At 40.3% G+C, this 27,284-nt stretch overlaps 10 protein-coding genes across 10 annotated transcripts; 4 read left to right on the top strand and 6 right to left on the bottom strand.

Annotated features, from left to right (window-relative positions):
• Positions 1 to 169: 169 nt before the first annotated feature.
• On the top strand, positions 170 to 463 carry ATC70_011585 (uncharacterized protein; the record flags this gene model as incomplete). Its single annotated transcript, XM_064830774.1, has 1 exon — positions 170 to 463. One exon carries the CDS (start codon positions 170 to 172, stop codon positions 461 to 463), a length of 294 nt encoding a protein of 97 aa, XP_064683276.1.
• Positions 464 to 2,969: 2,506 nt separating this feature from the next.
• cwf19 (Pre-mRNA-splicing factor cwf19) lies at positions 2,970 to 4,481 on the bottom strand (the record flags this gene model as incomplete). Its single annotated transcript, XM_064830773.1, has 1 exon — positions 2,970 to 4,481. The coding sequence occupies one exon, from the start codon at positions 4,479 to 4,481 to the stop codon at positions 2,970 to 2,972; it is 1,512 nt and encodes a 503-aa protein (XP_064683275.1).
• A 343-nt stretch (positions 4,482 to 4,824) lies between these two features.
• On the bottom strand, positions 4,825 to 6,095 carry NEO1 (putative aminophospholipid-translocase; the record flags this gene model as incomplete). Its single annotated transcript, XM_064830772.1, has 5 exons — positions 4,825 to 4,938; positions 4,998 to 5,295; positions 5,457 to 5,586; positions 5,689 to 5,953; positions 6,021 to 6,095. 5 exons carry the CDS (start codon positions 6,093 to 6,095, stop codon positions 4,825 to 4,827), a joined length of 882 nt encoding a protein of 293 aa, XP_064683274.1.
• A 291-nt stretch (positions 6,096 to 6,386) lies between these two features.
• On the top strand, positions 6,387 to 8,139 carry ATC70_011582 (uncharacterized protein; the record flags this gene model as incomplete). The annotated part of the gene is made up of 4 exons (XM_064830771.1): positions 6,387 to 6,665; positions 6,725 to 6,926; positions 6,984 to 7,106; positions 7,169 to 8,139. The coding sequence occupies 4 exons, from the start codon at positions 6,387 to 6,389 to the stop codon at positions 8,137 to 8,139; spliced, it is 1,575 nt and encodes a 524-aa protein (XP_064683273.1).
• A 1,362-nt stretch (positions 8,140 to 9,501) lies between these two features.
• On the top strand, positions 9,502 to 12,719 carry DID4_2 (ESCRT-III subunit protein did4; the record flags this gene model as incomplete). The annotated part of the gene is made up of 3 exons (XM_064830770.1): positions 9,502 to 10,156; positions 10,209 to 10,444; positions 10,503 to 12,719. 3 exons carry the CDS (start codon positions 9,502 to 9,504, stop codon positions 12,717 to 12,719), a joined length of 3,108 nt encoding a protein of 1,035 aa, XP_064683272.1.
• Positions 12,720 to 13,925: 1,206 nt separating this feature from the next.
• MCA1_5 (Ca(2+)-dependent cysteine protease) lies at positions 13,926 to 14,977 on the top strand (the record flags this gene model as incomplete). Its single annotated transcript, XM_064830769.1, has 2 exons — positions 13,926 to 14,101; positions 14,185 to 14,977. The coding sequence occupies 2 exons, from the start codon at positions 13,926 to 13,928 to the stop codon at positions 14,975 to 14,977; spliced, it is 969 nt and encodes a 322-aa protein (XP_064683271.1).
• A 4,227-nt stretch (positions 14,978 to 19,204) lies between these two features.
• On the bottom strand, positions 19,205 to 19,432 carry ATC70_011579 (DDE_3 domain-containing protein; the record flags this gene model as incomplete). Its single annotated transcript, XM_064830768.1, has 1 exon — positions 19,205 to 19,432. One exon carries the CDS (start codon positions 19,430 to 19,432, stop codon positions 19,205 to 19,207), a length of 228 nt encoding a protein of 75 aa, XP_064683270.1.
• Positions 19,433 to 20,566: 1,134 nt separating this feature from the next.
• Positions 20,567 to 22,036, bottom strand: ATC70_011578 (uncharacterized protein; the record flags this gene model as incomplete). Its single annotated transcript, XM_064830767.1, has 6 exons — positions 20,567 to 21,071; positions 21,131 to 21,464; positions 21,521 to 21,710; positions 21,758 to 21,849; positions 21,901 to 21,919; positions 21,986 to 22,036. The coding sequence occupies 6 exons, from the start codon at positions 22,034 to 22,036 to the stop codon at positions 20,567 to 20,569; spliced, it is 1,191 nt and encodes a 396-aa protein (XP_064683269.1).
• Positions 22,037 to 23,712: 1,676 nt separating this feature from the next.
• ATC70_011577 (uncharacterized protein) lies at positions 23,713 to 25,636 on the bottom strand (the record flags this gene model as incomplete). The annotated part of the gene is made up of 8 exons (XM_064830766.1): positions 23,713 to 24,075; positions 24,136 to 24,248; positions 24,312 to 24,473; positions 24,537 to 24,848; positions 24,927 to 25,088; positions 25,149 to 25,197; positions 25,255 to 25,320; positions 25,391 to 25,636. The coding sequence occupies 8 exons, from the start codon at positions 25,634 to 25,636 to the stop codon at positions 23,713 to 23,715; spliced, it is 1,473 nt and encodes a 490-aa protein (XP_064683268.1).
• Positions 25,637 to 26,146: 510 nt separating this feature from the next.
• ATC70_011576 (uncharacterized protein) lies at positions 26,147 to 27,133 on the bottom strand (the record flags this gene model as incomplete). The annotated part of the gene is made up of 2 exons (XM_064830765.1): positions 26,147 to 26,955; positions 27,022 to 27,133. 2 exons carry the CDS (start codon positions 27,131 to 27,133, stop codon positions 26,147 to 26,149), a joined length of 921 nt encoding a protein of 306 aa, XP_064683267.1.
• Between the last annotated feature and the right edge of the window lie 151 nt (positions 27,134 to 27,284).

The raw sequence follows: 27,284 nt of genomic DNA, 5'->3' as shown, positions 1-27,284 counted from the left end.
GGTAAACTTGGTAGTCCGCGCTAGTTTCTTCCCCTTTGCAAATGTCTATTACATCATGGTTATGATGAATGAAACCATCATGAAAAGTGTATAAATACAGCCTGCTTCTTGAGCAAAAGGTATAATTTTTATTATTATTCATATAATTAAAAACTAATACATCTTAAAAATGGACGCCTCAAGAACTAACGCTAAGAAGAACGAAGTCGTTGGCAATGTCAAGGATACCGTTGGTGGTGCCGTCGGTAACGATTCTCTCCAAGCCAAGGGTCAAGCCCAAAACACCTCTGGTCAAACCGAAGGTGTCTTGGCTAACGTCCAATCCTATGTTGCCGGTGCTGCTGATCAAGTTACTGGTGCTGTTAAGGGTGCTGTCAACTCCTTGACTGGTGATAACTCTGGTGAAGCTGGTGCCAAGGTCCAAGAAAAGAAGGGCGAGGCCCAAAAGAACTTTGCTTCTTAAATCCTCTAGCAAGCTAAAAGACTGTAAATAATCATGTCAACTGCACCAACACCCAGAATTATGTACAAACAATCCTAAACACTAATTGTAACAAATAAATCACTTATTTTTACTATATATACTGGAAAACTATGGTCTTAAAAAATAGGCATTCTTTCAAATGTAATTCCAAAGACTTGAGAGCTGGACAAAGGTGAATAAAACCACAAGAGAAGCTGACAATGGGGAGGGGGGGGGGGGTTTGGGGGAGAGTTACTGTACCGAAGCAAAGGTGCAAAGCTATGGTAATTAAGTATTGAATCCAATACTTGATAGCATTGGTGTTAATGACGGCTTTGCCGTAGCACAACAGAGGTGCAAAACCTATGACAACTAAGCATCTAATCCAACACTTGGTAACATTGATCTATATGAGGGCTTGGTCGCAGCGAAGCGAAGGTGCAAAATCATTGTATTCAAACAGCAAATTCGATTTCTCATTCCCTAAATTAATAACTGATTGTTTGAAATCTACTTTATAGCGGATTTTTATTATTACTGATTTGAAATGTCTACGACGACAGCCCCCAGGGCAACACCATCGTCGAGCGTAGCGAGATTGCATCCAATTCAGCATTTGGTAATACATTAATCTTTATGGGGATACCGTAACCAAGCAAAGGTGTAAAACCATCGTATTCAAGCAGCAAATTCGGGTTTTCATTTCGATTGCTAATAAGCTTACCAACAACATAGCACATTAAAATTTGCATAAATTAGTCTTACCAAAATCAATATACCTCCTGTTCGAACTAGAAGTTACACAGGCCGCAGAGCTGCCCTTCCAGACGACTTCAGCTACTAAAGATGTGATCCATGCCGTCTAAATAAAAGCCATAAAGCAAAACATAACCAAATTGGACAGCTTTCAAGCCTTCATATCTCGACATGTAGACCTTTATGAGCCACCGGAATAACGCTAAACAATTGTATTCGAGTAGTAGTAACTTTCTGACACCTTTGCTCAACGTTTTGAGTCAAAAAAAGACATGGCCAAAAATCGATCAAAAAGCATGAGGGGTACTTCATGGTTTTCATCGAAATTCAAACGATCGCATTTTTCACCTTGAAAATGAAGACTTTTACTATGGTATATATCAAATCAAAATGTTTCTCTCGATCCAAAGCAATCTCTGAAACCACTTTTATGAGGTTTTCATATGCGAAATATGACTATTTTCGCTAAAAACCTCATTTCATATTTTACCAAATTGCTCAATAAGTTCATTCAAAACACCTATTACAGTTAGCACCATTGGAAGCGCCTTGAAAAGTACGTAAAGAATGTATTAGGAAGCGCAGGGTGATCATCACTGTTTATATAGTCGAACATTGCAAAATAGATTTTAGAAGTCGAAAAATGACAAAGTCTGTCCAATCTTGAACAGAAAAAAAAAACAAACTGAGCTTGAATTAGTGTTGGCGGCGGCGGCGCTGCTGCTAGCTGGTTCAAATACCTTTCTGATGATGACAATGGTGATTGCGATGCTGATTAAATGGGGACAATGGAGTTGAAAGAACAACCGATTAGCCCGAATACATCTTTAGGGGAGTTTTACCTTATAAATAAAGGGGTCTTTTGCAATGACAATATCTCAAAAAAGTCGCTGTAGACCTTACACAAGTCCTATATTTGCGCCTGGCCAGCTTTTTGTCGTCATCTTAAGAGCAGCAGCAACAGCAGCGAATGGTATGACAACTCCACTATCAGAGAGAATGGAGATTGTGGTGTAAAACTGCTGCATAAAACTTGAGTTTTCTTTCATATTGTCTCAATAATCATAGGCTTCGTTTGATATAAGGCAAAAAGGGTGCTGAGAGAGATGTCTCCTCTCCTCCACCTCCTGGTTTTGATATAACCTTTCTTTTACTAATAATTGATTGCTTAAAATCTACTTGATATACTAAAATTTTATTATAACTAATTTAAAATGTCTTTGGCGAGAGTCCACAGGGCGACGCCGACATCGAGCGTAGCGAGATAGATCGGCTAGGTTTTGTATACTGAAATCTATCATGTCTTTTATGAGTCTCTTATCCATTTGAATGAGAAGAGATGCCAGAGTTTATGCAAATAGTACTACTGCTTAAACATATGAAGCCGCCCGAAACATGACAGCCCAGAAAACGAATTTGCAATTGAGAGTAAGCATATACTGGACTACATCATGAAAATCCCACCCATCTTAAAATCACAATGTACTCTGCATGTCTATGATACAAAATTTGCAGTGAGTGTACATTTTCATTTACCTAGGTAATATCTACTGCCGTATGCATAAATGAATAACCGCTCTCTTTTGATACAATCATTCTGATGTTTCAAAGCTTTACTTTAGAGATGTCGGATTATATTGCAATCACAAGTAAAAAAAACTTTACAGTAAACGATAATGATTAAAGCAAGTCAATTAAATGCTATCATGTCGACTTTTGATCATACTACTTTATGGATTGTAATTGAAGATTAATGCAATAGACTATTAAAATGATGGTGCGCTCTCATGGCCTGCTTTGTCTTTGATCTTCTGGATCTAGCTACTGAAGCAGCCGCAGCTGAAGACGGCGATATGGACACTAGAAATGCCTGCGGTCTCTTTTGCAGTCTTCTCTTTTGAATAATGCGCTTGTTGAAGCTGTGTATAGATAGTGATGTTTTTGTATCATCGTCATCTTCTGCGTCTAGCTCGCTATCGCTACTGATAAAACTAAAAAGACTCTTGTTGTCACGCGATTTACTGGGCTGAGGCATTGGGATTGTACTGGTCATCGTCGTGTCTTGTTTGTTACACTGGCTCAAGGTACTACCAGCACTACTACTAGTGGCACGAGTGGTCGCTTGTGATGGGATTTCTACTTTTTCATCAAAGGCGCCATGATGACTATCAGCAGGGAGCACCTCCTTGAATTCGTCATTTGTAACCGCAAGTGAGTTCTTGACGTTAGTAGTATCCAAGAAGAGGGTGTCTTTCTCCTGTTCCTGATGAGGCTGCTGCTGCTGCTCTTGCCCCTTTTCTTGGTCGGCCTTCTGCTGCTGCTGCTGCTGCTGCTGAGAGTTGCTATTCTGAGATGCATAAAAGAGTAGTTGAGATGCTAACGTAAAAGATTGGCTGTTTCTTAGCATTGTCGGTTTATCTGCCGTGGTATTGTCATTGGCACCCGTTGACTGTATGGCCCCATCGATGGCTTCATTGATCATGTCTCGCAAAGAGATGGAACGAGGGCTTGGTTCCTTGGGTGCATGATCAAAGTGATGTCTGGGTGGTAGTGCTAAATGATCGCTGGTTTCATGAAAGTACGTTTGACGACGGCGTAAACTAACGCGCACCAGATCAGAAAGATAGGTTAGTTGAGAAGCTTCTTCGTCCTGTTCATCCTCCTTGTCAGCTTCTGCTGCTTTGTGTAGCGCTGTATTAGCTGCAATCATCTTGTTATGATGATGCCAAAAAATTTCACTCTCGTCTTCTTTATCATAGCCATGTAGATTCCATTGCTGAGTGGCATTGGGTAGCGATTGGGCACGCCCAATGTCGCTCAGTAGAGATGGACTGTAGCTACTGTTGCTGCTGCTGCCCTTATGGTCATGAATGGATGATTTATGAGTAGATGAGAGTTCATAAAAAGAACTATTGCGCCCATTGCGACCATTTCCAAAAGTGGTACAATTGCTTTTGTAGAATAACTGGCCAATTGTATCACCACCACTCTCGCTGATGCTGTTTGATCTGTTCATATAAGACGGTGATCTCAATTCAGAGCGTAATTTAATGAGGCGAGATGCATAGTGAATACAAGACTGTAAATTCTTGCTGTTAGCAGAGTGATCTTCATTGTTATTGTTGTTTGAGGTCAGGTTTGGAGCATCTGCTGAACTATATTTAGATGCATTCGTATGGCTGTTACTATGCAATGATGGGAACACTAATGAAGGTGGTTTTAAAGCAGTGACCAAGGATGATTCAGTTGATATTAAAGACATTGGGTTATTGAAATAGAGAGAAAGAGAAGAATAAAATAAAAAAGCAAGAGAAGTTAAGGGATAAATACACATTCGTATCAAGGCGGATGGAACAACTAAGCTATAGAACAGCATGTACCTATGTAATGATAGATCCCTTTCATTAAGAGAGAAAATAGAGGGAGTCGCTCAGCTGAATTCAGGTACAAATCGATACATCTCCCACGTCCCACCTTGCTGTCAAACTAACAGTATGTCCATTGTAGAGAGATAATAAAAGTACAGGTACATTTTATTACGGTGTGTATAGTATGTAAATGATATATGTGGTTATATGTACAAAATTAGAGATAATTACAGCTATTTAAACCATGTTATCAGCAGTAGCGCCTGATGATAACAGTAGTGGGGCGACCTCATTCTCCTTGCCTGTATAACCAGCGTCGTTGCATGTTATATCTCGCTTACAGATTGGGCACTATTTATATAGAGTTATTTTTTTTTACCGTCTGTAACATCTGACAATTTCAGCCCTACCAATTTCTTTTGTGTAGTGAGCCATGCATCCACACATAGTGTGTGAAATTGATGATTGCAAGGCAGTAATCTCAATTCATTGCCGCTTTGGTAGTCTTCCAAACAAATGGCACAGCTGTCAGGCTCTGGCTCTTTTTCATCCAGCTTGAATATTTTGACAGTTAGCTTCGATACAACTGAAACAGGCGCTAATTCTCGTCTACGCTGAAGTCCCTGTCGAATCTTCCAGGAGATGTAAATCATCACCAGCATGATACAGGGAGATACCGCTACAATGATCAGGATATCAATCAATGGCCTAATATACAAAACGGATCAGCAAACAAAACAACAACCACAAAAACAGAAACATCCCCTTCTTTTTTTTTTTTTTTTTTTTTTTTTTTATATATTTAACCCACCCCTCTTTTACCCCTATCTTCTACTTTTAAGGGTGTGTATCATGATTTGTAAACTTACCAAGTGACACTATCATCATACTGCAAAACGGCCATCATGGGTGTATCCAGTAATTTCGACAGATGCAGTATTTTATTGTATTCCTTCATTGCCAAAAATACACTTGGGATGGTTACGTCGGATGTATCGCCTATATATTTGTAGCACAAATGGGAAGAAAAGCTTAGTTGCCAAATTTAAAAAAAAGTGTTTTAGGGAAAACACAAAGCCCTCTAGAATCAACTAATTTTACCTGGCGCATACATGGTTATCCAGCCTGGATGCTCTGGATCACCCACAACCACAGCAACAGCACCGCTCTTTTGCATGTAGCGCACCTTGGTAATGAATGAACATCCTCCTCGTTTCACCAGTGCAATCCAATCTGAGCAGGGCGGTTCGACAATACTACATCCAGTTGGATCTTGACTTGGCTCAACTATAAAGCCGATTTTGCCATTGGAGGAGATGCGAGGACCAAATGCTGCATTTCTGTCTTCAAATGTTTCGTTTGATATCTATAGAATTGTTTAGCATGTGGGGGGGAGCAGCAGCAGCAAGAGCGCAAGTCGTGGTATAATTTACAGTGACATGTGTTGATGCATGGACCAAGGAGATGAAGTATGAAAACAACATGAACCACAGGAAACTGGATCTCATTTTGTGTTGAAGCTAGTGCAATTGAAGAAAGAAGAAGAAGGGAAGAAAGAAAAAGGAAAAGAAAAGAGAAACAAAAACAAAGCAGATTCTATTCTGATCAAATAGTGATTTGCAATCTGCTTAGCAGCTGCTTGTGATGTGTGGTTGCAGAAGCAATGATGATGGTAGTGAGGGCAATTAAATAACCGCAGCCTAGAAAACTTTTTCGCTCTCTCTCTCTTTCCCTTTCTCATTTCTTTCTCTCTCCTTCTTCTTCTTCTTCTTCTTCTCGTTATATACCACACTGTAGAGATGGAAGACCCTAATCAGCATGTGGGCCACAACCTCACGCCCTGGAAGAGCGCAGAACCAACGCTCAAGAAACGCTCATTTAGACGACTATCCTTTTTCAAACCAGCCGAGGACCATCCATCTGTGTCACCCGTGTTAACAACTAACACCATAAATAAAGAATACGACCCAGAAACTGGAAATAAAATTATTAATAACTTTATGATTATCAAAGAAATTGGAAGAGGCATGCATGGCAAGGTCAAATTGGCTGAAGACCTTGACACAGGAGAGCTTGTTGTAAGTCTTTTGCGTTACTCCCTATCTCCCCTTTAGTCACTCGTTCTCAACCCATTTAGGCAATCAAAATCGTCGACAAGCAATCCAGAAGAAGACAATTGGGTTACAGTGTACTCAGAGCGAAAAATGGAGAAGATTCCTATGTGGAAAGCGAGCAGAAGATCAGAAGGGAAATTGCCATCCTCAAAAAGTGTGCTCATCCGCATGTGGTTCGTCTGAGAGAGGTGATTGATGATCCCGCTAGCAGAAAAATCTATTTAGGTAATTTTGCATGAATTTTGATTTGGGTAGATTGGTTGTACTAACAACCAACTCAAGCACTGGAGTACATGGACGGCGGTGAAATTGTTTGGAGAGAAGACGATGAAAGCAACACGCCCGTATTGACCATGGATGAGGCTCGCAGTATATTTAGGGATGTAGTCAGCGGATTGGATTATCGTAAGTCTGATAAAGGGAGAAACCATCAAATCAATCCATTGACCAACACACCCTCGATTTAGTGCACTACCAGGGCATTATTCATCGCGATATCAAGCCTGCAAACTTGCTGCTGACGCATGATGGGATTGTCAAGATTTCAGATTTTGGCGTCTCGTATTTCAATCAACATTTGGCCGGATCAAAGAATCAGTACGACGATGAGATCGACAGGGATTTGGCAGAGACAGCTGGAACACCCGCTTTTTTCGCCCCTGAACTTTGCAGTTCATTAGAGAACAATCACCACGACGATAGACACATTACAAAGGCCATTGACGTATGGGCGCTCGGAGTGACGCTTTACTGTCTACTCTATGGTCAATGTCCATTCACAGCTTCTACAGAATTCGAACTATTCGACATTATTCCCACTGCACCGCTCAAATTCCCTCAAGAAACGCCTGACAATTTGGTCGATTTACTGGAAAAGCTGCTAGCCAAAGACCCGCAAGAAAGAATCACATTAGAACAAGTCAAGCGCCATCCGTGGGTGATTGAGGATCTAGAGGATCCAACGATTTGGTGGCGAGAAGCGGATCCAACCCTCTATAAGGCAGTAGAAGTAACAGATGAAGAAGTGAATCGAGCTGTTACCATCATGGATAGATTGAAGAAATCGATTCGACGTATATCCTCTTCACTCTCTAACCTGACGCATAGCTTTTCTCGAAAGAGCTCAACCACCTCCTCTATACCTTCCTCATCCGACATTCATCCTTCCCCTACCAACACAACATCTACCACCAATACCACTGCCACAACACATCACGAAGAAAAACTACAGCAACAGCAGCATTTCGACAATGGCTGGAAACCGGCATCCTTTCACTCGTTCGGCGATTCCGATGACGAACAAGTTCAAAATGAGGAATTGGAGCCGCCATTACCAAATCATATATATCAGCACCATCCTTTTCAAATTGATAGAAATGACTCTTCCGGATCATCCATGTCTGGCCTCGTTGTGACATTCAGTCGAAATAATTCATAGATCTAGTCGCACTCTTTTTGTTGCAGCAAAAAGGTTACAGATTATATATATACCTCTTTTTTATTCTTATAAAAATCATGCTAAGGTTTGTTCCTGAATGTACACATTTTAGTTGTCGCTCGCATGATAAACAATGTATATAGTCATTAGATCAGGTGTGAGTCCATATGAACTGATGGATCTGTCAGAATATATAGATAAACCTTGCTTGATGAAGCTTGTATGCTAGTGTCTCAAGCTTGAACACACACTTACATTGTGAAATCCAGTTTTTCGGTACCGTTGTCTTGGAATAAAGAGTTTGGTAGATCAATCCCTACTATCACTGGACCAAATATTGTAAGATCGCTCAATGGATAAGGCCAAGAAAGACACTACAGGCCCTGAAAGATGCTGTAATACTATTCTGGTCATGTAGCATGAAGAAATGGATGGCTTCGTATACCCTAAAATGCTAAATGTTAACTCTAGGTTAGCTATGTAAGGCATTACTTTTCGATATGTCAGCATATCCAGCTACTTTTCTCGCCATGATTTACAAGTAGACATTTACTAAGCTAAATGTGAATGTGATACGTTTTTGAATTTGAGCAAACCTCCTGCTTCAGATTACAGCAAAATTACGTTTACTGTAGCCTGCCACACATTTGGCGCATTCAGAATTCTGCCTTTTTCATGAGCTGGTACTACCAAATGTCTAAATATACACGTACTGACGTAGGACAAATATGCAGAACGCAACAAATTTGTGTTCCAATTTATGTTTGTACATTTACCACAATTGATTAATTACAAATCTATGTTGCATGTGTTTAAATATAGCCACATGCAAGCCATATATGTCAACTACATTGATTTGTGGGTGCAGTGATACACAGCTTGCGTATCGAAACGATTACCTACAGTGGTGCATGTGAAAAGCATATTCATAATGAATGTTTATCCGATTAACCTGGAATACAATTGCCCCAGATTCAAAACAAGGTTGCGAAATCTTCTAAATTGAAACTTCTGTTGTAATGTCATGTTTCAAACAAAGGCGAATAGAAAAGCCGGGGGTATATCTCCATCACGGACATGTCTTGTGAAGCAGTGCAAGCATTGTATACTGATCAACGGATGCCAGCAATCAGTGCTCCATGCCATAATGATGTCAAGGGCCTCTCCATATGGCCCGCCGTCAAGACTTACACATTGCATTATCCTCAATTCATGCAGATTGGCCTCAATAGAAACGTGCATTTAGTCGTCACCCTGCAAAATGTATGAAATGCGGAATGATTGATGTAATAAACAACTATTTTCCCTCTTCTTCCCTGTCTTTTTTTTCTTCCTCTTTTCACCCTTTTTCTATTATAAATAATGTATCGATTATCGGCACTATCTCGTGCCACAAAATGTGTTACCAAACAAACACTGTTACCCACAACAGCATCGTCCTACCTTCTTCGTCCCACCTTGACATCGTCTTTTGTGCAAGCGCGTCGTCATTATGCCTCTTCTCATCCTCCATCAGTCAATGATGGCTTCCTCCAGGGAAATGCAGCCAACTACATTGAAGAAATGTACGAAGCATGGCTTAAAGACCCTTCCTCTGTTCATCTGTCATGGCAAGTCTATTTCAAAAATATGGCCAATGGTGTACCCTCTGGAGAAGCCTATACGCCACCACCTACCATTATGCCATCCGACAGCGCTCGTATGCCTGACCTGCCCACAGGCATAGCTACCATGAGCGAATCCAGCAAAAAAGTCATTGAACACATGAAGATCCAATTACTGGTTAGAGCGTATCAAGTGAGGGGCCATCATCTCGCCAATTTGGATCCTCTGCACATTGAACATGCCAGCACCGAGAACCAGCATCCTCCTGAACTCACGTATCAGTACTATGGATTCACGGATAAAGACCTTGATCGAAAGTTTACCTTGGGTCCTGGTATTCTGCCTGCCATGGGTCAAACCAACAAGGAATTGAGCTTGCGTGAAATCATTGAGGCGCTGAAAAAGATGTATTGTAAGTGCGAAGCCGTTGGAGCAATTCATGCAAATGCTGATTTACAATGTAGGCGGTTCTATTGGTATTGAATATGTCCATATTCCTGATCGTGCTCAATGTGATTGGATCCGTGCTCGGGTTGAAAAGCCTGAGCCTTACAAGTACACGCATGATGAAAAGAAGATGATTTTGGATCGTCTGACTTGGTCTGACAGTTTTGAACGTTTTGTTGCTTCCAAGTATCCTTCCGAGAAGCGTTTTGGTCTTGAAGGTGGAGAATCTTTGATTCCAGGTATGAAGGCATTGGTAAGTACTAGATGCAAGGGAAGAGAATAAAGGATTTAGTTTATTCACGCATATACAGATTGACAGATCTGTTGATCTGGGTGTTGAGTCCATTGTCATTGGCATGCCTCATCGTGGTCGTCTGAACGTCTTGTCCAACGTCGTTCGCAAGCCCAACGAATCCATCTTTTGTGAATTCAGCGGCTCGATGGAACCCTCCGACGAAGGTTCGGGTGATGTCAAGTACCACTTGGGCATGAACTATGTCCGTCCAACGCCCTCTGGAAAGCGTGTGCACCTCTCTTTGGTGGCTAACCCATCTCACCTGGAAGCAGTTGACCCTGTAGTGCTCGGCAAAACCAAAGCACTTCAATTCTACGGCAAAGATGCCCCAGGTGACCATGCCATGTCCATCTTGATGCATGGTGATGCTGCCATGGCTGGTCAAGGTGTTGTTTACGAGACCATGGGCTTCTATGATTTGCCTTCTTACTCAACCGGTGGCACGATTCATATTGTCGTCAACAACCAGATTGGCTTCACCACAGACCCTCGTTACGGTCGTTCCACACCTTATTGTACCGATATCGCCAAATCAATCAATGCACCTGTATTCCATGTCAATGGCGATGATGTTGAAGCAGTTACCTTTGTCATGCAATTAGCCGCTGACTGGAGACAGACCTTCCACAAAGATTGTGTCATTGATTTAGTCTGCTATCGTAAACATGGACACAATGAAACGGACCAGCCCATGTTCACGCAACCGCTCATGTATCAAGCCATCAGTAAGATGAAGCCTGTCGCTCAAAAGTACGAAGAGCAACTCGAGAAGGAAGGCGATTTCACATCTGAGCAGATCAAACAGGAAAAGAAGCGTGTCTGGGAGATCTTGGAAAAGAGTTACGCTGCAAGCAAGACCTACAAGCCAAGCTCTCAAGAATGGCTATCCAGCAGCTGGCCTGGCTTCAAGTCTCCCAAGGAGCTCGCTACAGAAATCCTTCCCCAGTATCCTACCGGTGTCTCTAGCGAAATCTTGTCTCAAGTTGGAAAAGCCATGACTACACTGCCTCAAAACTTCCATGCCCATCGCAACATTATTCGTATTCTACAAGCTCGTGAAAAGAGCATCGCGAGTGGCAAAGACATTGACTGGTCTACCGCTGAGGGTCTCGCTTGGGGCTCTTTGCTCTTGGAGAACAAGCACGTTCGTGTCTCTGGTCAAGATGTAGAACGCGGTACTTTCTCTCAACGTCATGCCGTTTTGCACGATCAAAAATCAGACAATCGCGCCACCTTGCTGAATGATATCAGCCCTGAGCAAGGTGTTCTTTCCATCTCCAACTCCTCCCTGTCCGAGTACGGTGTATTAGGTTTTGAACTCGGTTACTCTCTCGTGGATCCCAACTCGCTTGTTATCTGGGAAGCTCAATTCGGCGATTTTGCCAATACAGCTCAGGTCATTGTGGATCAATTTTTGGCTTCTGGCGAGCAGAAATGGCTCCAGCGCACAGGCCTCGTCCTGTCTCTTCCTCATGGCTATGACGGCCAAGGTCCCGAGCACTCTTCTGCCCGTATTGAACGTTATTTGCAACTTTGCGACGAGAATCCTTACGTTTTCCCATCACCCGAAAGGCTAAAGCGCCAACACCAAGACTGTAACATGCAAGTCGTATACGCATCCACACCCTCTCAATACTTCCACGTCTTGCGTCGCCAAATCTGCCGTGATTACAGAAAGCCATTGATTTTGCCCTTCTCCAAGTCCATGCTTCGTCATCCATTGGCTCGCTCCAGTTTATCTGAAATGACAGGCAACACACATTTCCAATTGTATTTGCCAGAATCACATCCAGAGACCTTGGCTGCCCCTGAACAAATCAAGAAACACATTTTGTGCTCTGGCCAAGTGTATTACGCTTTGTTGAAGGCGCGTGAGCAAAACAAGATGAACGATATTGCCATTTCTCGCGTAGAACAATTGAATCCATTCCCATATCAGCAAATCAAGGAGCATGCTGATAAATATCCTAATGCCGAAATTATCTGGTGTCAAGAAGAGCCCTTGAATATGGGTCCATGGCAACATGTCGAACCTAGATTGACTACTGCTCTTTCCGAAACACAACATCATACTGGTAAATCACCATCTTATGCTGGCCGTCCTCCATCTGCCGCTGTCGCTACTGGTAACAAGAAGAAGCACTACCAAGAAGAGTATGATTTCTTGAGTCAAGCGTTGATTGGTAAATCAACAGAACCTAGAGGTATTGAAGCTGGTGTGCCTGTTTGGTAATTTTTTTTTTTTTTTTTTTTTTTTTTTTTTTTACATTTGAATAAACATTTGCTTCGAGTTACACTCCTTGACATGCTTGTTTGTTCATGCATATACGACATGTATGTAAATAAACATGCAAACATTACCAAATTATTAGAAAAAAAATGCTTAATCTGGTAGTATTGTCAACAATCATGAGTCAGATTCTTCTCGTCCTTCCACGGCTGTAAGTTTGGGTTTTAGGTAATTGGGCAGCAGACTTGGTTTTGCCGTAGAGGATAAATTACAAATTGTGGAACATGCAATCAAGCTAATGGCGTCCGTACAAGAGAAATAAATGACTGTGATCATAGTGTGAAAATTCGAGGTTTTGTATGGTGCCTGACAGGCACAGAGCAAAAAAAAACATTTGTAACATCACTATCGAACTGAGTAGGCATCTTTAGATGCATCTGACCAGATGCCATCTTTGGAGAATGCGCACACATTTGCCCTGACGCTTTGTCTGCTCTAAACGACGCTCGTAAGATGACACATTCTTGCATCAATTAAGGAACGTCATCGCCAGGATGGAACAGCTGCTGACGATGTATACATTCTGCAGGAGTTTACAGAAAATCGCATAAAATCATTTGCGCTCGCAATCAAGCCCGTCTTGGACATACAACGCAGGGGATTTGACATGCTGCAATTTCAACACATGTTTCTGCATTTGTGATGGATTTTACCGGGCAATTTCTATGACCGAGGTGCCTGATGTATTATACAGGATGGTTGCCTTATCAACTATACGAGTTTAAAGCGGCTTTGAAATAGACATCTGTTCATTTGACAACCTTTTCAGATTCACATTTTCTGCATCCAGTGCAGTTTGAAATCACTGCTTTATTGACACATTGAAAAACCAAACAAGTTCAAATGAATGAGATACTCTTACCTGTATATAATCTCAACTATAAACACTTGTAATCTATAATGGCTCTTTGGTGTAGCAAGATATCGAGTTGCGAAAAGATCAACTGGAGTTTGAAACTGTTGAATCTTTGGTCTACTGTAGCACAGTTTTCCTTCCTTAATTTCCTTGGTTTCCAATCAACTATTCTATTTTTTTAGTCTTAAATAAATTAGCTTCTTCCTTGCTTTCCTTCTTTGTTCTTTTTCTCCCTTTTATCCAACAAAAAGAGCAATCAAATGCTCCAAGATTTGAAGTTGTATTTATAAGAAATGTTGTTTAAGAATCATCTCATTCCAACGTCAATTTTGCTGTTATCACCGCTGTGCTTTCTGGCAAAAGCTGATTTCGTTGTGATTGAATGCAATTTCCCCTGCGCTGAAAGTGGAGATGTGTGCCAAGTGACAGACGCCTATGTGCAATGTAAACCGAGGACAGACACTACAAGGTAAGGGCACTTTTTTTTTTTTTTTTTTTCATCATCACAATCCCCTCCACATCGGCTAACTCCGATTTTGTTTTTCTTCTCAGATGGGTCCTTAAAGATACCATGTCATTACCAGAATACCAAGGATCTCTGATTCCACTTGGCCAACCGTGTATGACAGCTCCTCAACCAAAACTCAGAGATGCATCACATTTATCAAAGAATACGAGCGAAACATGTCTGGAATGGCCGCCAAATGATGACTATGATTCATACTACAGTAATTGCGCACATGATCTTTACTGCGATCGAGCCCACATTTGCGTCAAACAGCTTGCTCATGGAGAGGTATGCGAATCAGACAACCAATGTCTTGATGGCAACTGCAACAATCATACATGCGTTGAAAAGGTCGACAAAGCTAGCTCAAATGGATCGAATACAGCCCACATCATTGCTAGTGTGATTGGAGTTGCGTTATTCCTGGCAGTTGTCTTCTGCATCTACTACTTTAGAAGACGTCGGCTGATGAAGAAGAGGCTGTTGGTCAAGCAGCAAGAGCTTGATAAAGAGCAGCCAGAAGCGCTACCAAAGACAACCACTAGCGCCATCCGCTCCAATTCCTCATCATCAAATACAACCACGCAATCCACCTCCACTGCTTCATCAGCCACGCTGAATAACAGCACAATGCATCCATCTATCAACATGCTCCATCCTGCTTACGACTCGCATTTCCAGCAAGATAGCAGCAGAACCCCAAGCATGCAACAGCAGCAATTACAATACCAATTACAGAGACAAATCCTCTTTAATAAAACAAATAACAGTTCAACACAAAACAATCCTGAACCCTCAACGCCATTAACACCTCCACCGCCGCCTTATTCACCTTGAATTGTAGATATATACCCGTACTCATTCATACTCCCTACCTCTTATACAAATTATTCATTCACTACAGTAATCATAACGTTGGCTTTTTTACCTCGCTTGTTTCACTACTCCCTCTCTTAATAAAATGTACTATATCAATGCACTTTTGGCCTCTAAATGTCGTTTTTACGCGTCATTGCTAATGAAAATCTACATCAACACACATTTTATAAAGGGCTCAATGTACCTTCTATTGAAAAGAGCCTATTGCAGTGTAACACAAGTGCAGAATTTATCCAGGAACCGGGACCGAACGGCATTTCGTTCCATTAGGAAGATCAAAAAAAGCCTCTTTATATGGTTATTTCAATAGCTTCAGAAGCATCTCCAACGTAGGGTCTTGACGCTGACTCTCTGAAAATTCTTCTGCCTGAACAAATACAACAGACCAAAGCGATCATCCTGTCTATAGGAGACTGATGAATGTATGCTTCAATGGATTCCAAGGTGAATATGTGAAGGTGTAGTGCCCAAAGCAAACAGCTTTTTGCCTTGTTCACCTTGAATACATTCTTGCTGACGCTGATATCACTACCACACTCGGATTTCATTTCATCACAAGCAAATCCCTTCCGTGGTATGACGACTAAAATGGGAAGCGCGTTATATTGCTCGTAGAGTCTTGTGCTGCAATAGACAACATCTGCCATTGCGGTTTCATCAATGCTGTCGTGAATTACAATAGCAACAGGCGGTAGGTGCTCGAGTTTGCTATTGTTATTGTTTGGAGTATAGGTGATGCTGAATAAAGCTTCGTTGCAGGTATTCTCTTTAAATAAAGGGTATCGAGATTTCGAAACATTGGAATCTTGAAACAGCTTTGATAATGGGAATACAAATTATTCGTACATCAACGCCTACCTAGTATGGTTTTAATTATAATATCCTTGACTTTTTCGCGTTGTAACAACTTGCGACATTTCGTCCTCAACACAGTATTCGGATCGGTTATTCACTCTATATGTATCCAAAGCTGATGGTTATTGAAATCAACATACATACATTCATTATATACTCACTTTGTCTAGAGGAAATAAGGCATTTGTACAAGTAGTAGGTATAATACGACATTTGGTGAGAGCAAGAAAGAAATGTGCAGCGATCAGGGTTTACACTGTACTAACTACTGGATGATTGCCCCTTTTAACTTCTATGATAGATTGCAAATTGACATAAATAAACTGAATACTCGTCATGCTTATTACTTTATTGTGAACAAAGAGCAATTATTTTTATTGCATGGTAGCCATAATACTATTTTCAGCACTCCTCATTGTGCAATACGAGTGATTATGCTTTGGATGGCTCTCTACCTTCGCTTCGCTTCGATGAGAACCGCCCTGCGCAGCAGCACCTTGCGCTACCAATTGCCCTTGCATATCATCAAAATATTGCTACTTTCATCTTGACCCTCCACTTACACATAAAATTCTTCATATTATCTGTGGATCTGATTATTATGTGATGCTCTGCATCCATTACACGTAGCTACTTCATATACGGGCAAGCAGCATACTGGTATTACCCCCTTTCTAGCCAAGAGTGTGCCTAGTACAGCAAAATTCGAGTGCATTTGAGCTGCGTTTTCTCGTGTTCAAGGCCGTTTTAGATGGTCAAAATAGTACCAAACAGTTGCTCTCAACTAACACTTACTTCCTGACACCTTTGCTCAACTTTTTGGGGATCAAAAAAAACATGGTCCAAATTCGATCAAAAAGCATGAGGTACCCATCATGGTTTTCATCGAAAATCAAACGATCGTGTTTTTGACCTTGATAATGAAGACTTTTACTATGATATGTATTGAATCAAAATGTTTCTATTGATCTAACGTAACCTCTGAAATTATCTTTTTGGGACCTTGATATGGAAAATCTCGGCTTTTTGGCCAGAAACCACATTTCATATTTTCATAAATTGCTCAGTAAGTTTATTCAAAACATTTATATTACTTGGTACCATTGGATGCGCCTTGAAAAGTAATTCAAGAATGTATTAGGGAGCATCGGGCGATTACCACAGTTTATATAGTCGAATATCACAAAATAGTTCGATCAAGTCGAAAAATTGACACAATTGGACCAATCTTGAGCAGAAAAAAATGTTCTGAGATTGAATTAATTTTGGCTGGTGTGGCCGGCTGGCAAACTCAATGCCCTTTGCATCATGAAGGCAATACTGTAATAGATGCTTTGAAGTGTATGGAAAGTAGGTGGCAAATTGCATAGCACTGTTGTTAGCCATTCTATTTTCCTTGCATTCTATATTTAGTAACGCCCGTCTATCAAAATACTTGATAGATCAACTTCTTTCCTTTTTGAAGCTTTGGAGGCGTCTAGTAAACACCATAAATTTATTACATTACGATGAGCATTTCGATTCTTTGGGTGGCTTCCTGACCTACGCTTCGCTTTGGGGGAAACCAATCTGCGTTCAGGTGGCTCGCGCTGCCGTGGACCTTTGGCTAATATTACAGTACCTAAAATGTTAGATGAAACTTGATTGTTGATTGATAGTAATTTAATATAGAACCTCTGATCATATACGAACCATGGCTGACATATGCCTGGCAGCTCAGTTTCCATGTTAGGGTTGTAAAAATGTCTATGGACTATCGATTTATTATGTTATGCTAACGTTGTTGAGAACAGTACAAACCCTGATCCAACCAGAAACCTATCTACGTTCCCTGGCTCCTCGTGCTCTCAAGAGAATATTATCTAGACTGGGGATCCTTTGCTACAGAGTAGTATATCAAGAGGACCGGGTTACAGAGTGCTTATGATGCAGCTGCTTATTTGATCTTTTTGTCTAGCTGTTTACCTCGGTCCTCAATAAGAGATTTCATTGCTCAAAAGACACATCCAATGCTCAATAAGTAGAGCATCGGCTTTGCTCAAGCACAAAATTTCGAATTCCATCTTCTATCGAATAGTCAATGTGTACATGCATGTTATGGTGAATGACTTCAATGCATCTCTCAATGCCATTGCTGAACTATTTACATTTGAAGTACATGACTGTTGGCAAGCCAAATGGCGAAATTAAACAGTCTGTTTAGGCCAATGATACATTTCTATTCTGCCAGTCCTTGTGTTGCATTTTGATCTGCCAAAAATTTTTTCATCAAATTTTTTTGATTTAAATAGTTCATCAACACGTCTAGAGCCATGGCTTTCCCTTTTCTTCACTGAAGGGGGTCTCTTCCCTTCATCCCAAGCTAAGCTGTAAGTACACTATATATATCTCGTGTGGGTCACCTGATTCAAGGGAAATGTGATGATTCATATAAAGATGATTGTATAAAATGGGAATCTCTCTGAAAAATAATGAAAGAGAACATTTATATATTTAACTGAAATATGAATAACATCCATTTCTTTACTTGAATTTAGTATCTGCTCGATCTGTCTATCGTTTGACACTCTTTACTAATTTCATTTAATCTCGCAGTTGCTAAAAAGATCTCTTGCTTGTCTTGAAGGAGGTTCCTCTGCTGCAGAGAGGGGAATGAGCCATCTTAATTGGTAAGTAAAGAATATCCATCCCAATCTTGAATCTTTTCATTTTGTATGATGACACAAATGGTTTCAATAATTATCATGCACCACCACGCTTAGTAGGGCGAAAGCCTGTATGCTGATAGCGAAACATTAATTAATCTGAATTATATGAAAGATTCCAAACCACTTTGTTTATGATCTTCATACTAACATTCAATTAATTTTAGATTGTTCTTTCCTTGTACTCCTACTTATACCTTAAATCTGTAATAAAATCAATTTCAAATATAAAATCTCTTTTGTATCATGTTTAATGTGGCTTATGGTATCTTCATTGATCTTGCAAATGCCGATGTCTAGGGCATAATAATCTTGACATGTTTAGGACCTGACAGACACGGTGAACCATAGCAACGGCAACTGTGTAAAGTTCCAAGGGCCTTCTATGGATGCAGATGGCATGCAATATACGCTTTCTTATAAAAGGAATATCTTCCGTTGAATACCCATTTGCTAAACATTTGATACAGATTGTTTAAATTTTTTGAGACTGTTTTATCAGGTTTTTATTATAGTTAGCAAGCCAGACAGGCTGTGTTTATATAGTACATAAGAGCTGGATATATTTATAAGGAAAGGAGAGTAGGATAATATATGTATAGTACGATTGCCTCAGGCACATCATTTAAAGAGGTGACTTTTGATCAACACCAGGAACAAATTTAGGCTTGGAAAGCTCAAGGATCAAACGATCGTTAGCAAACTTTCTCTTGTTATATTTGGGGATGATGCAGATCAAGCCAAAGACACCACAGCAGAAGAACCAAAGACAATCAGATACACCGCACTCGTTTTCTTCAATTTCAGCTTCGAGTTGCTTGATCAAGGCTTCATCTCTGTATTGAACGGACATTTTGTATATGGTTTATGAAAGAGAGGAGAGAGTTTTTATAATTGAGGCGAGGTTGTTGTTGTGAATGAAGCTGGATTCTCAGAAAACATCCCTCTATTTATATGCGAGTTTGATCTGAATATAGTTTGCTTACTCTCTAGCACAACAAGCTGCGGCGTAGCTGAGTCACCATGCTTTTGTGGTTATGTTAGCCACTGTTGTGTCCAAAAAGAGGCGCATTGCCTAGTTTATTAAAGCACAAGCATCTTGTCCGTACAACAACGTGAATGCCTACTAAATTGAACATTTGCATTCATCTATGGATCTATAGTATTTGCCAATTTTTGGCAGCTGTCAATGCATGCTGCTTTACACACCATATGCAAATCCTACCAACGGATACATGTCTAGCTAGATCAAAAGCATAAAACGCTTCCAATCTCGCCTAAGCAGATATTTATAACTAGGTGAAAAGACGACTGATACCATCCTATTTCACAAGATCAGAGAATCCACGTGATACAAGGTACCACTGCTCAGCATATGAAATCAAACAAGTTAGACTTGATCTATTTAGCGAGGTACCATCATGCTGAACTTAAGGAGGCATTTTTTCCATCACTAGGCTGTCTAGGTGCAATGTTTGCTTTCTGTAGTATATTTTGTAACCTTGATTGTGGTTTTTGGTCTACTATGGCAGTGCTCGCTTTCTTTTTTTTTTTCAAGGAAACATGGATCGAGTCATTGAAAAATAGAACAAACTCAATGTGATCGAAATAATATTACACAGTGGCGAAGCTGCTACAACTATAACATTTGTATCCACTTTTGAGACACTTGTCTGCCATAATTGTATCAGACGCATGAGCACCATTTTAAATACACCTTATATTATAGATAGGCGACGTTCCATCTTCTATTAATGAATGTAGATCAGAACCTAGGCGAGTAATCACCAGCAATTCTTATGACGCCATGCAAGTATACGATCTCTTGGGTTTTGAACTCCATTGCTGAGCGTATTCCAGCGAAATAAACAGCAAGAAAAGACAACAGAGCATTTTAAATGGATGGGAACTGATATACACCGCATGGGTCATGGTAATAGTAGATGTGTATTAATTTAATTGATGCTTAAACATTAACAAATCAATACTATGCATCCTCCATCACAGAAGATGTGCTATTTTGTCTTGTAACTAGACCAATCATGCGCTGTAAATTCTTCAGTACACTTTTTCGCTTCAGTTCTTCATTATTATCAAATACGTCAGGTATTTTCTGATAAGCATCTAATGGTATATAACTTCTTGCTTCTTCGACTTTCTGCGCTGCAATTGCTACTCGTTCTTTTGTAAAATGCTGTGTCTCTTCAACAAATTTGCTTGCGGTATTCAATGCCTGTCGTACTTGAGTTACACCAGGATCAATGATTTCCTTTGTTCTTCCAAACATATCCTCTTCATCCGTATCAATTGACCTGCAATATTCATAGTAAAAATCTTGTTGAGTTTCATCTAAATTGTCAAGCATAGAATCGATATCGATGTCATTGTACGCCATAATAGGTGGTTCCTGTGTGGTGATGTCTTTGGTTTCTGCATGCAGCTGAAATACTCTTCCAGAAAAATCTTTCCAATCATGCAGTTCGTCCTGGAAGCTATACAAACATGATTTAGCATTGAGCGCAAGTATATACTGCAGTTGTGTGCTATTTACATCTGAATGCCTTTCTCTAGCTCTACCAGCTTTTCTGAATTTGCAATGTTGATGGGATTTTCCCTCTCCTCATCTTGATCCGGCATACTGAATATCGAAAGATCCACCCCAGAATGCCTGAAATGTTGCAGTGCTTTCAGTTTGACTTGTCTTGCAATGTGCCATCTTCTTTGAACAACTGGATCATGGCTCGCTAATCCACTATTGTCATCCTTTAGACTCTTTTCAATGATCCATATCAAAATTTGTGTCTTTCGTTGTAGTGGTGTCAATCCCGGCGATGTATATTTATAATATTCAGATGTTGGCACATGTGATGGTGGCCTTGGCTCAACTGCAGTTACATTTCATTAGTTTACATACTATATCAGACAATGTGGCAGTACGCACCATGGATTGTGGATATGATGGAGGACGATGAATTGGATTGTGTATCATAGATGGGTAAATTTTCTGCTGTAATGAGTGATGCATTATCGTCTAATGTATATTTGTGCTGGAATCTGGAAGACGGCGCAACAGGAGGAGGCGTTATTGGCGAGGATGGGTTGGCTTGAGACGATACAGGTGTATAATCAAACTAAGTTACATGAGTATCAATCACACCAAAAGCCAACTTTAACTTACATCTGGACGCTCTAATAAGATGGGTTTTCTATAAGCGAACCCTGATTGTGAGTCTATCTGCATGGCCCCATGATGCGGTGGTCTTTCTATTGCTATGGTAATCAATGAATATTCTACTCTGGTGATCTGTTTGTATGCCTTACGATTGAGATGTGGTGCCGCCTATTGAAGAGATGGCATGGAAATTAGTCTTCTATGTGTCAGCAAAGACATGTAAAAAGCAATTACCTGTGTCCGATAATTAGGAAGTGAATATCTTAAGCGTCTATCCGACATCATCTTCAACAGCGTTTGAAGAATGAAAAAGAAAAAGCAAAACAAGTAAAAAAAAAAAAAAATGAACAGGTGCACCACAAAAGTAGGAACAATAGCTTTCCACCAATTGCAAATGCTCCCCTTTCTACTCCATTACTTAGAAACAATGCTGTTGACAGTGTTGAAAAGGTCAAATTTATTCATGTTAATCATCTATTATCGAATCTAGGTAAATTATGACAGAAAAAAAAATGAATATTGTTACAGGAAAAAAAAAAAAAAAAGTTCATAATCGCTATGAACCGAAAATCATCTAAATTGATTTTGTGTCATTCTAAGGAAGGGAGATTTCTAAAGGAATTGGAGGCATGGTCTAAAAGGAGTGTATACAAATCTGCCTCCAAATTGTCTAATATATTACAAGTCTATAGATACAAATATTGATGGTATAATCCAAGAAGAGTCGGCTTGACATTTGACTAACATTTTGTTTGTAAGTTTGTTGATGAGGACAATACCAGAAACCAAGATAGGCGTTATCAGTGGTATTACCCGGCCATACGAAGAACAAAAGAAACCGAAACGAGAGAAACTTTAGACGAGCAACATCTTCTTGAAAATATAGTGCAATAAATGAATGGAATGCATGGCAAGGAAATGTCAGATTTGGCGACATGTGTCCTTATTTATATATACAGGAATTGGCCATAATGACGTTCTTGCTGTTTCTGTTTGGAAAATTTCATATTTCTACATGACGTGTTAGTCATCATTTCGAAACCTAAATGATAATCTCGGTCATTCATAGGTGTGCCTTGATATATCGATAGATATTCTATCAGAGTCATCGATTTCATCGATTTTTCTTTATAATGAAAGGCTCACAGAAAATTGACGGAGGGCATTGAAGCCTATTCAGTAATTCCCGATGACCGTAATGCAATACCATGTTCAAATTAAATGTGTTGTAGTAAATATGACAAGACATCTTCAGAGCTCATCTTACCATGGGAGAAGTTTTTTTTTTTTTTTAACTTTTCACTGTTCAGCAAGAACCCTATAACCGACATGAAGATACGGATGCACTTACTTCCTGACACCTTTGCTTAACTTTTTGGGCCGAAAAAAACATGACCTAAAATTCGACCAAAAAGCATGAGGTACCCCTCATGGTTTTCATCGAAAATCAAACGATCGCATTTTTCACCTTGATAATGAAGACTTTTACTATGGTACATATCAAATCAAAATGGTTCTCTCGATCCAAAGCAACCTCTGAAACCACTTTTATGAGGTTTTCATATACAAAATTTCGGCATTTTCGCCAAAAACCGCATTCGGTATTTTCTATTTTTGCTCAATAAGTTTAGTCAAAACATCTCTCACCGTTAGTACCATTAGATGCGCCTAAAGAAGTGCTCCAAGAAAGCTTAAGAAAGGAAGGGATGATCATTACAGCTTATATAGTCGAATTCCACAAAAACGATTGAGGAAGTCGCAAACCCATTAAAAATTTCCATTTCAAATGAAAAATATGATAGCCGGAGATTGAAAATTTCGACTGCTGGCACGAAGCATTTCTCTCAAGGTTATTGATGTTTTCGAAGCTAATAAAAACAGAATTGCCGATCAAAAAGCACTATCGTATCTTCATAAGACAGGGTTGACTACTCATAGCAAATTCAAACGGATTTATTCATTTAATTACACGTTTCTGCCACTGTACCTTCTCCAGATACACTAATGATATCTGCGGACATAAACACTTTTTGAAGACTGTAAAATGTACTCAATACCATGATCAGAATACCAAACATCATGCACAACCAGTGAGGAATCTTGCTTCTCTCCCATAGCGATCCGCCTGCTAACTTCAAGAAGCATAAGGGCGGTAATACAAAGGCCAGCACCGTCGCTGAGAAACCACCAGTCAGTTCCAAAACGATGCCCAAATTACAGGTCAACAAGGAGATAGTCAATGTGATGAGAATGAGCGCCGTTGTGATGAAAAAGTGTCGTGTTTTATCAAATGGAGCAGATGGCCAGTAAAACGTCTCCAGCACCTATTTAATATCAGTACGTTGTGGCTGCATGATTTATGCCAACTGCATCCATCAACTTACTTCTCTACAGACAAATACTTCCAATGGTATCGTTGTGAACATGTTTAAGCCAAACGCTAATCGTGCAATGTTGATAAAGGTATTATCAGATGGGAAATTGTTCAAAATGTTGCCTGTATTGAGACATGAGTTCACATTGGATTCTAGCTCTGCAACATTGTGTAGGATGTATTTACCAACTGTCTTGTCTGTAAAGACTAAATATCCAGAGACAGCTAATGCAAAGCATGTAAAGAAAGCAATGCACATACTCCAATGTGTGACAACAGCAAATCTGTTTAGCGATGGTTGCTTCAAAGAGCCAAATATAAGAAAGCTGTTGTGATGGCACACAAAGGCTATACAGTTTTCACAACATGAGCAAATACATCCTCTTCCAGATTACCCACACATATACATACCAAAACTTATAACAGCGATAGCTTGGAATACTTCATCGTTTATAACATTAAACATGACATCTGATGATCCTCTGATATCCGCTGACGCTCTAGGCCCTTCCACCGCCACACTCACGATGATGACAATGATTGCAATCAGAGCCAATGCACTCGTTTTTGCTAGCTTTGATATATCCCGGTAAAGTGAGAGCGGGTACGATACAAACAATGTAAAGAATGAAATGCACAGTCTTCTGTCTCCAAATATCCAGAGGACGGGTACTTGGTGGATTTTAGGAAACAATGACCGTATAACATGTGGAATAGTGTCACCTATACGTCTGTTAATTCAATTTGAAGTTCTGTTATATAGACTCCTAAATGCTTTATATCCATGGTGTATACGCATACCTATGATGACACAGTAAGCGCACATGCCTCCAAATGCAAATGCAAATTGAAAGATAGAAATCGCAATCAATCCCGGTCTGCCAAATGCAAATTCCATCAAATCTTGATATGTTGATCTGCCAGCTAGCTTTCCGTTGTACATCAATAATCTCACAGTCCAATCTTTATGGAATGAAGTCAGCTTAATATAAGGTTGTTCCTATCTATTGGCGTTCAATTTACCTACGATGATTGTCAATGCAACCAATAACAAGATGCCCATCCAGAATCCCTAACATACAAGCATATGAGCCCTTCTCGTTGGCCATGTTTTATTTTCATCACATACAGCTTCCTTAAATGCAAACGGCAATCCAATGATTCCTGCCCCGATAATGCTGTTGGCCATGTTGAGCTATTCGTTGAAAAAGAAGGAGGGCAGTTTGAGTATAATGCAAGTCTCGTAGGATAAAAGTGATATTTACAAAGCTCGAGAAGATAGTACCTCCCTCCGAAGGTAATTTATACTGCTTTTGTTCTGGATCATCCAGCATCGACTCTTCATCGTCGTCACTCGAGTCTATATTGGATAGCAAAGGCTGATGATGGTTGTTATCATCGCTTTCATGTGAAGCGTCCTCGAAATCAAACTCGGCGTATTCTGTTGTTGTTGGTCTTGATTGGGCACTGTATTCTCTAGTGTTTTCATGTATTGCCGGTGATTCTGACATGGTATATATATGTCGTATGTGTGATTTATTCAAAAAAACAAGCTAAAGAAAGAATATCAAGAAGGAAAAAAGGTGAAAAAGGAGACACATCTATGTTTAGTAGTTGATGATATGATCTTTGAAAGAGTCACACAAATAAGGAAAGCTAAAGCATCTCAACATGTTGAGTGAGTGTACGCTCAAGCATAAATGCATATTAATGTTGACAATATCGGATCTTTGTCTCTCTCTCTCTCTCTCTCTTTTTTTCCCCCCTCTTGACATTTTACAAACCCTCATCCCACTTGATTCCAACCAAAGGGACCAAATACTAGGAACGCAATCCATCCAATCATGCCATCTTGGCTAATTATCATATTTAGCTTCATTTCACATGTGTTACTAAACGCCTTTTGTAGTTTGAATGGGAAAAAGCAGCAAGAAATGTGATGACGATGATTTATTGATATTATAATAGGTATTTTTTTTTTACAGAGAAATTAATAAACATATAAATGGGATTTTACAGATTTAGAAACCCAACAGGGAGAGTGCTGCAGCAAAGACAGCAGTGAAGCCCAATGCAGGAACGACATTGCTATTGGCAGCATTAGGCTGAGGTGTAGCGGATGGTGCTTGAGTCTCAACACTAACACCGCTGGCAGCTCCAGTAGCGGCATTGGCATTGGGCGATGCCTCAGAAGTAGCTGATGGGTTAGCAGAGACAAAGTTGCTGGCATCAGCAGCTACAGATGAAGAAGCGCCAGCGGCAGCTGATGAAGCTTGACCAATGATGGACTGTAAAACGGAGGGAACACTTTGAGTGGCACTATCAGTAGCAGCAGAAGCAGAAGACAAAGCAGAGGTCACAGCATTGGAGGCAGAAGCGACGGCAGATAAAGCGTCTGAAGCACCGGATGAAACAGGGGCATCATTTGTAGCACTATTAGTTACCACAGGTACAACACCAGTGGGGGCAACGGTGTTGGCAGAAGCATCTGTACTGAGAGTAGCACTGTTTGTTACTACAGGAACAATGCCTGTGGGAGCAACGGTGTTGGAGGATGCATCTGAGCTGGTACTGCCAAGAACAATGTTGGTCTCTGAGGCAGCAGTACTAGATGTAGTAGCAGTGGCTACATTAGATTCAGAGCTGGATGCGGCAGCACTGGTAGTAGTAGCAGCAGCAGCAGAGGTGGTTTCTTTTGAATGGGTTGTGGCAGTAGTAGCAGTGTTGGCAGCAGTGGTCTCTTCAGTGGCACCGGGCCAACCTCCAATACAGTCTTCGTAGCAAGAAGTATTTCCATTGCAAGCTTTGATACAATTTTGGGTATTCTCAACTAAACAGCTCACATTTAGTATCTAAAAATCCATTGGCTTTGACGATCTCTGTTCTCTATACTTACCACATTTTGAAAGGCAAGTTGTGTCACTGGCATCACAGTTGCATTTGCTAGCTGCCATGACAGCTTGTACACCGAGAGCAATAGCAGATAATCCGACAAAAGTGATCTTCATTTTGAGTCAACTAGATGTTCTTGAGAAGAGAGAAAAGAGTAATCGAGTTGTATGAAATCAAGAGGAGGGGTCCCTATTTATACAATGATTTGACCATGCTAAACTTTATCACATAACTTCATTCGGAGCTGTGATGATTGTTCAGTTAGAT

The sequence above is a fragment of the Mucor velutinosus genome (assembly GCF_035048745.1).
Source record: "Mucor velutinosus strain NIH1002 chromosome Unknown tig00001564, whole genome shotgun sequence".
Taxonomy (NCBI): domain Eukaryota; kingdom Fungi; phylum Mucoromycota; class Mucoromycetes; order Mucorales; family Mucoraceae; genus Mucor; species Mucor velutinosus.
This window is presented reverse-complemented; position numbering and strand designations above follow the sequence as displayed.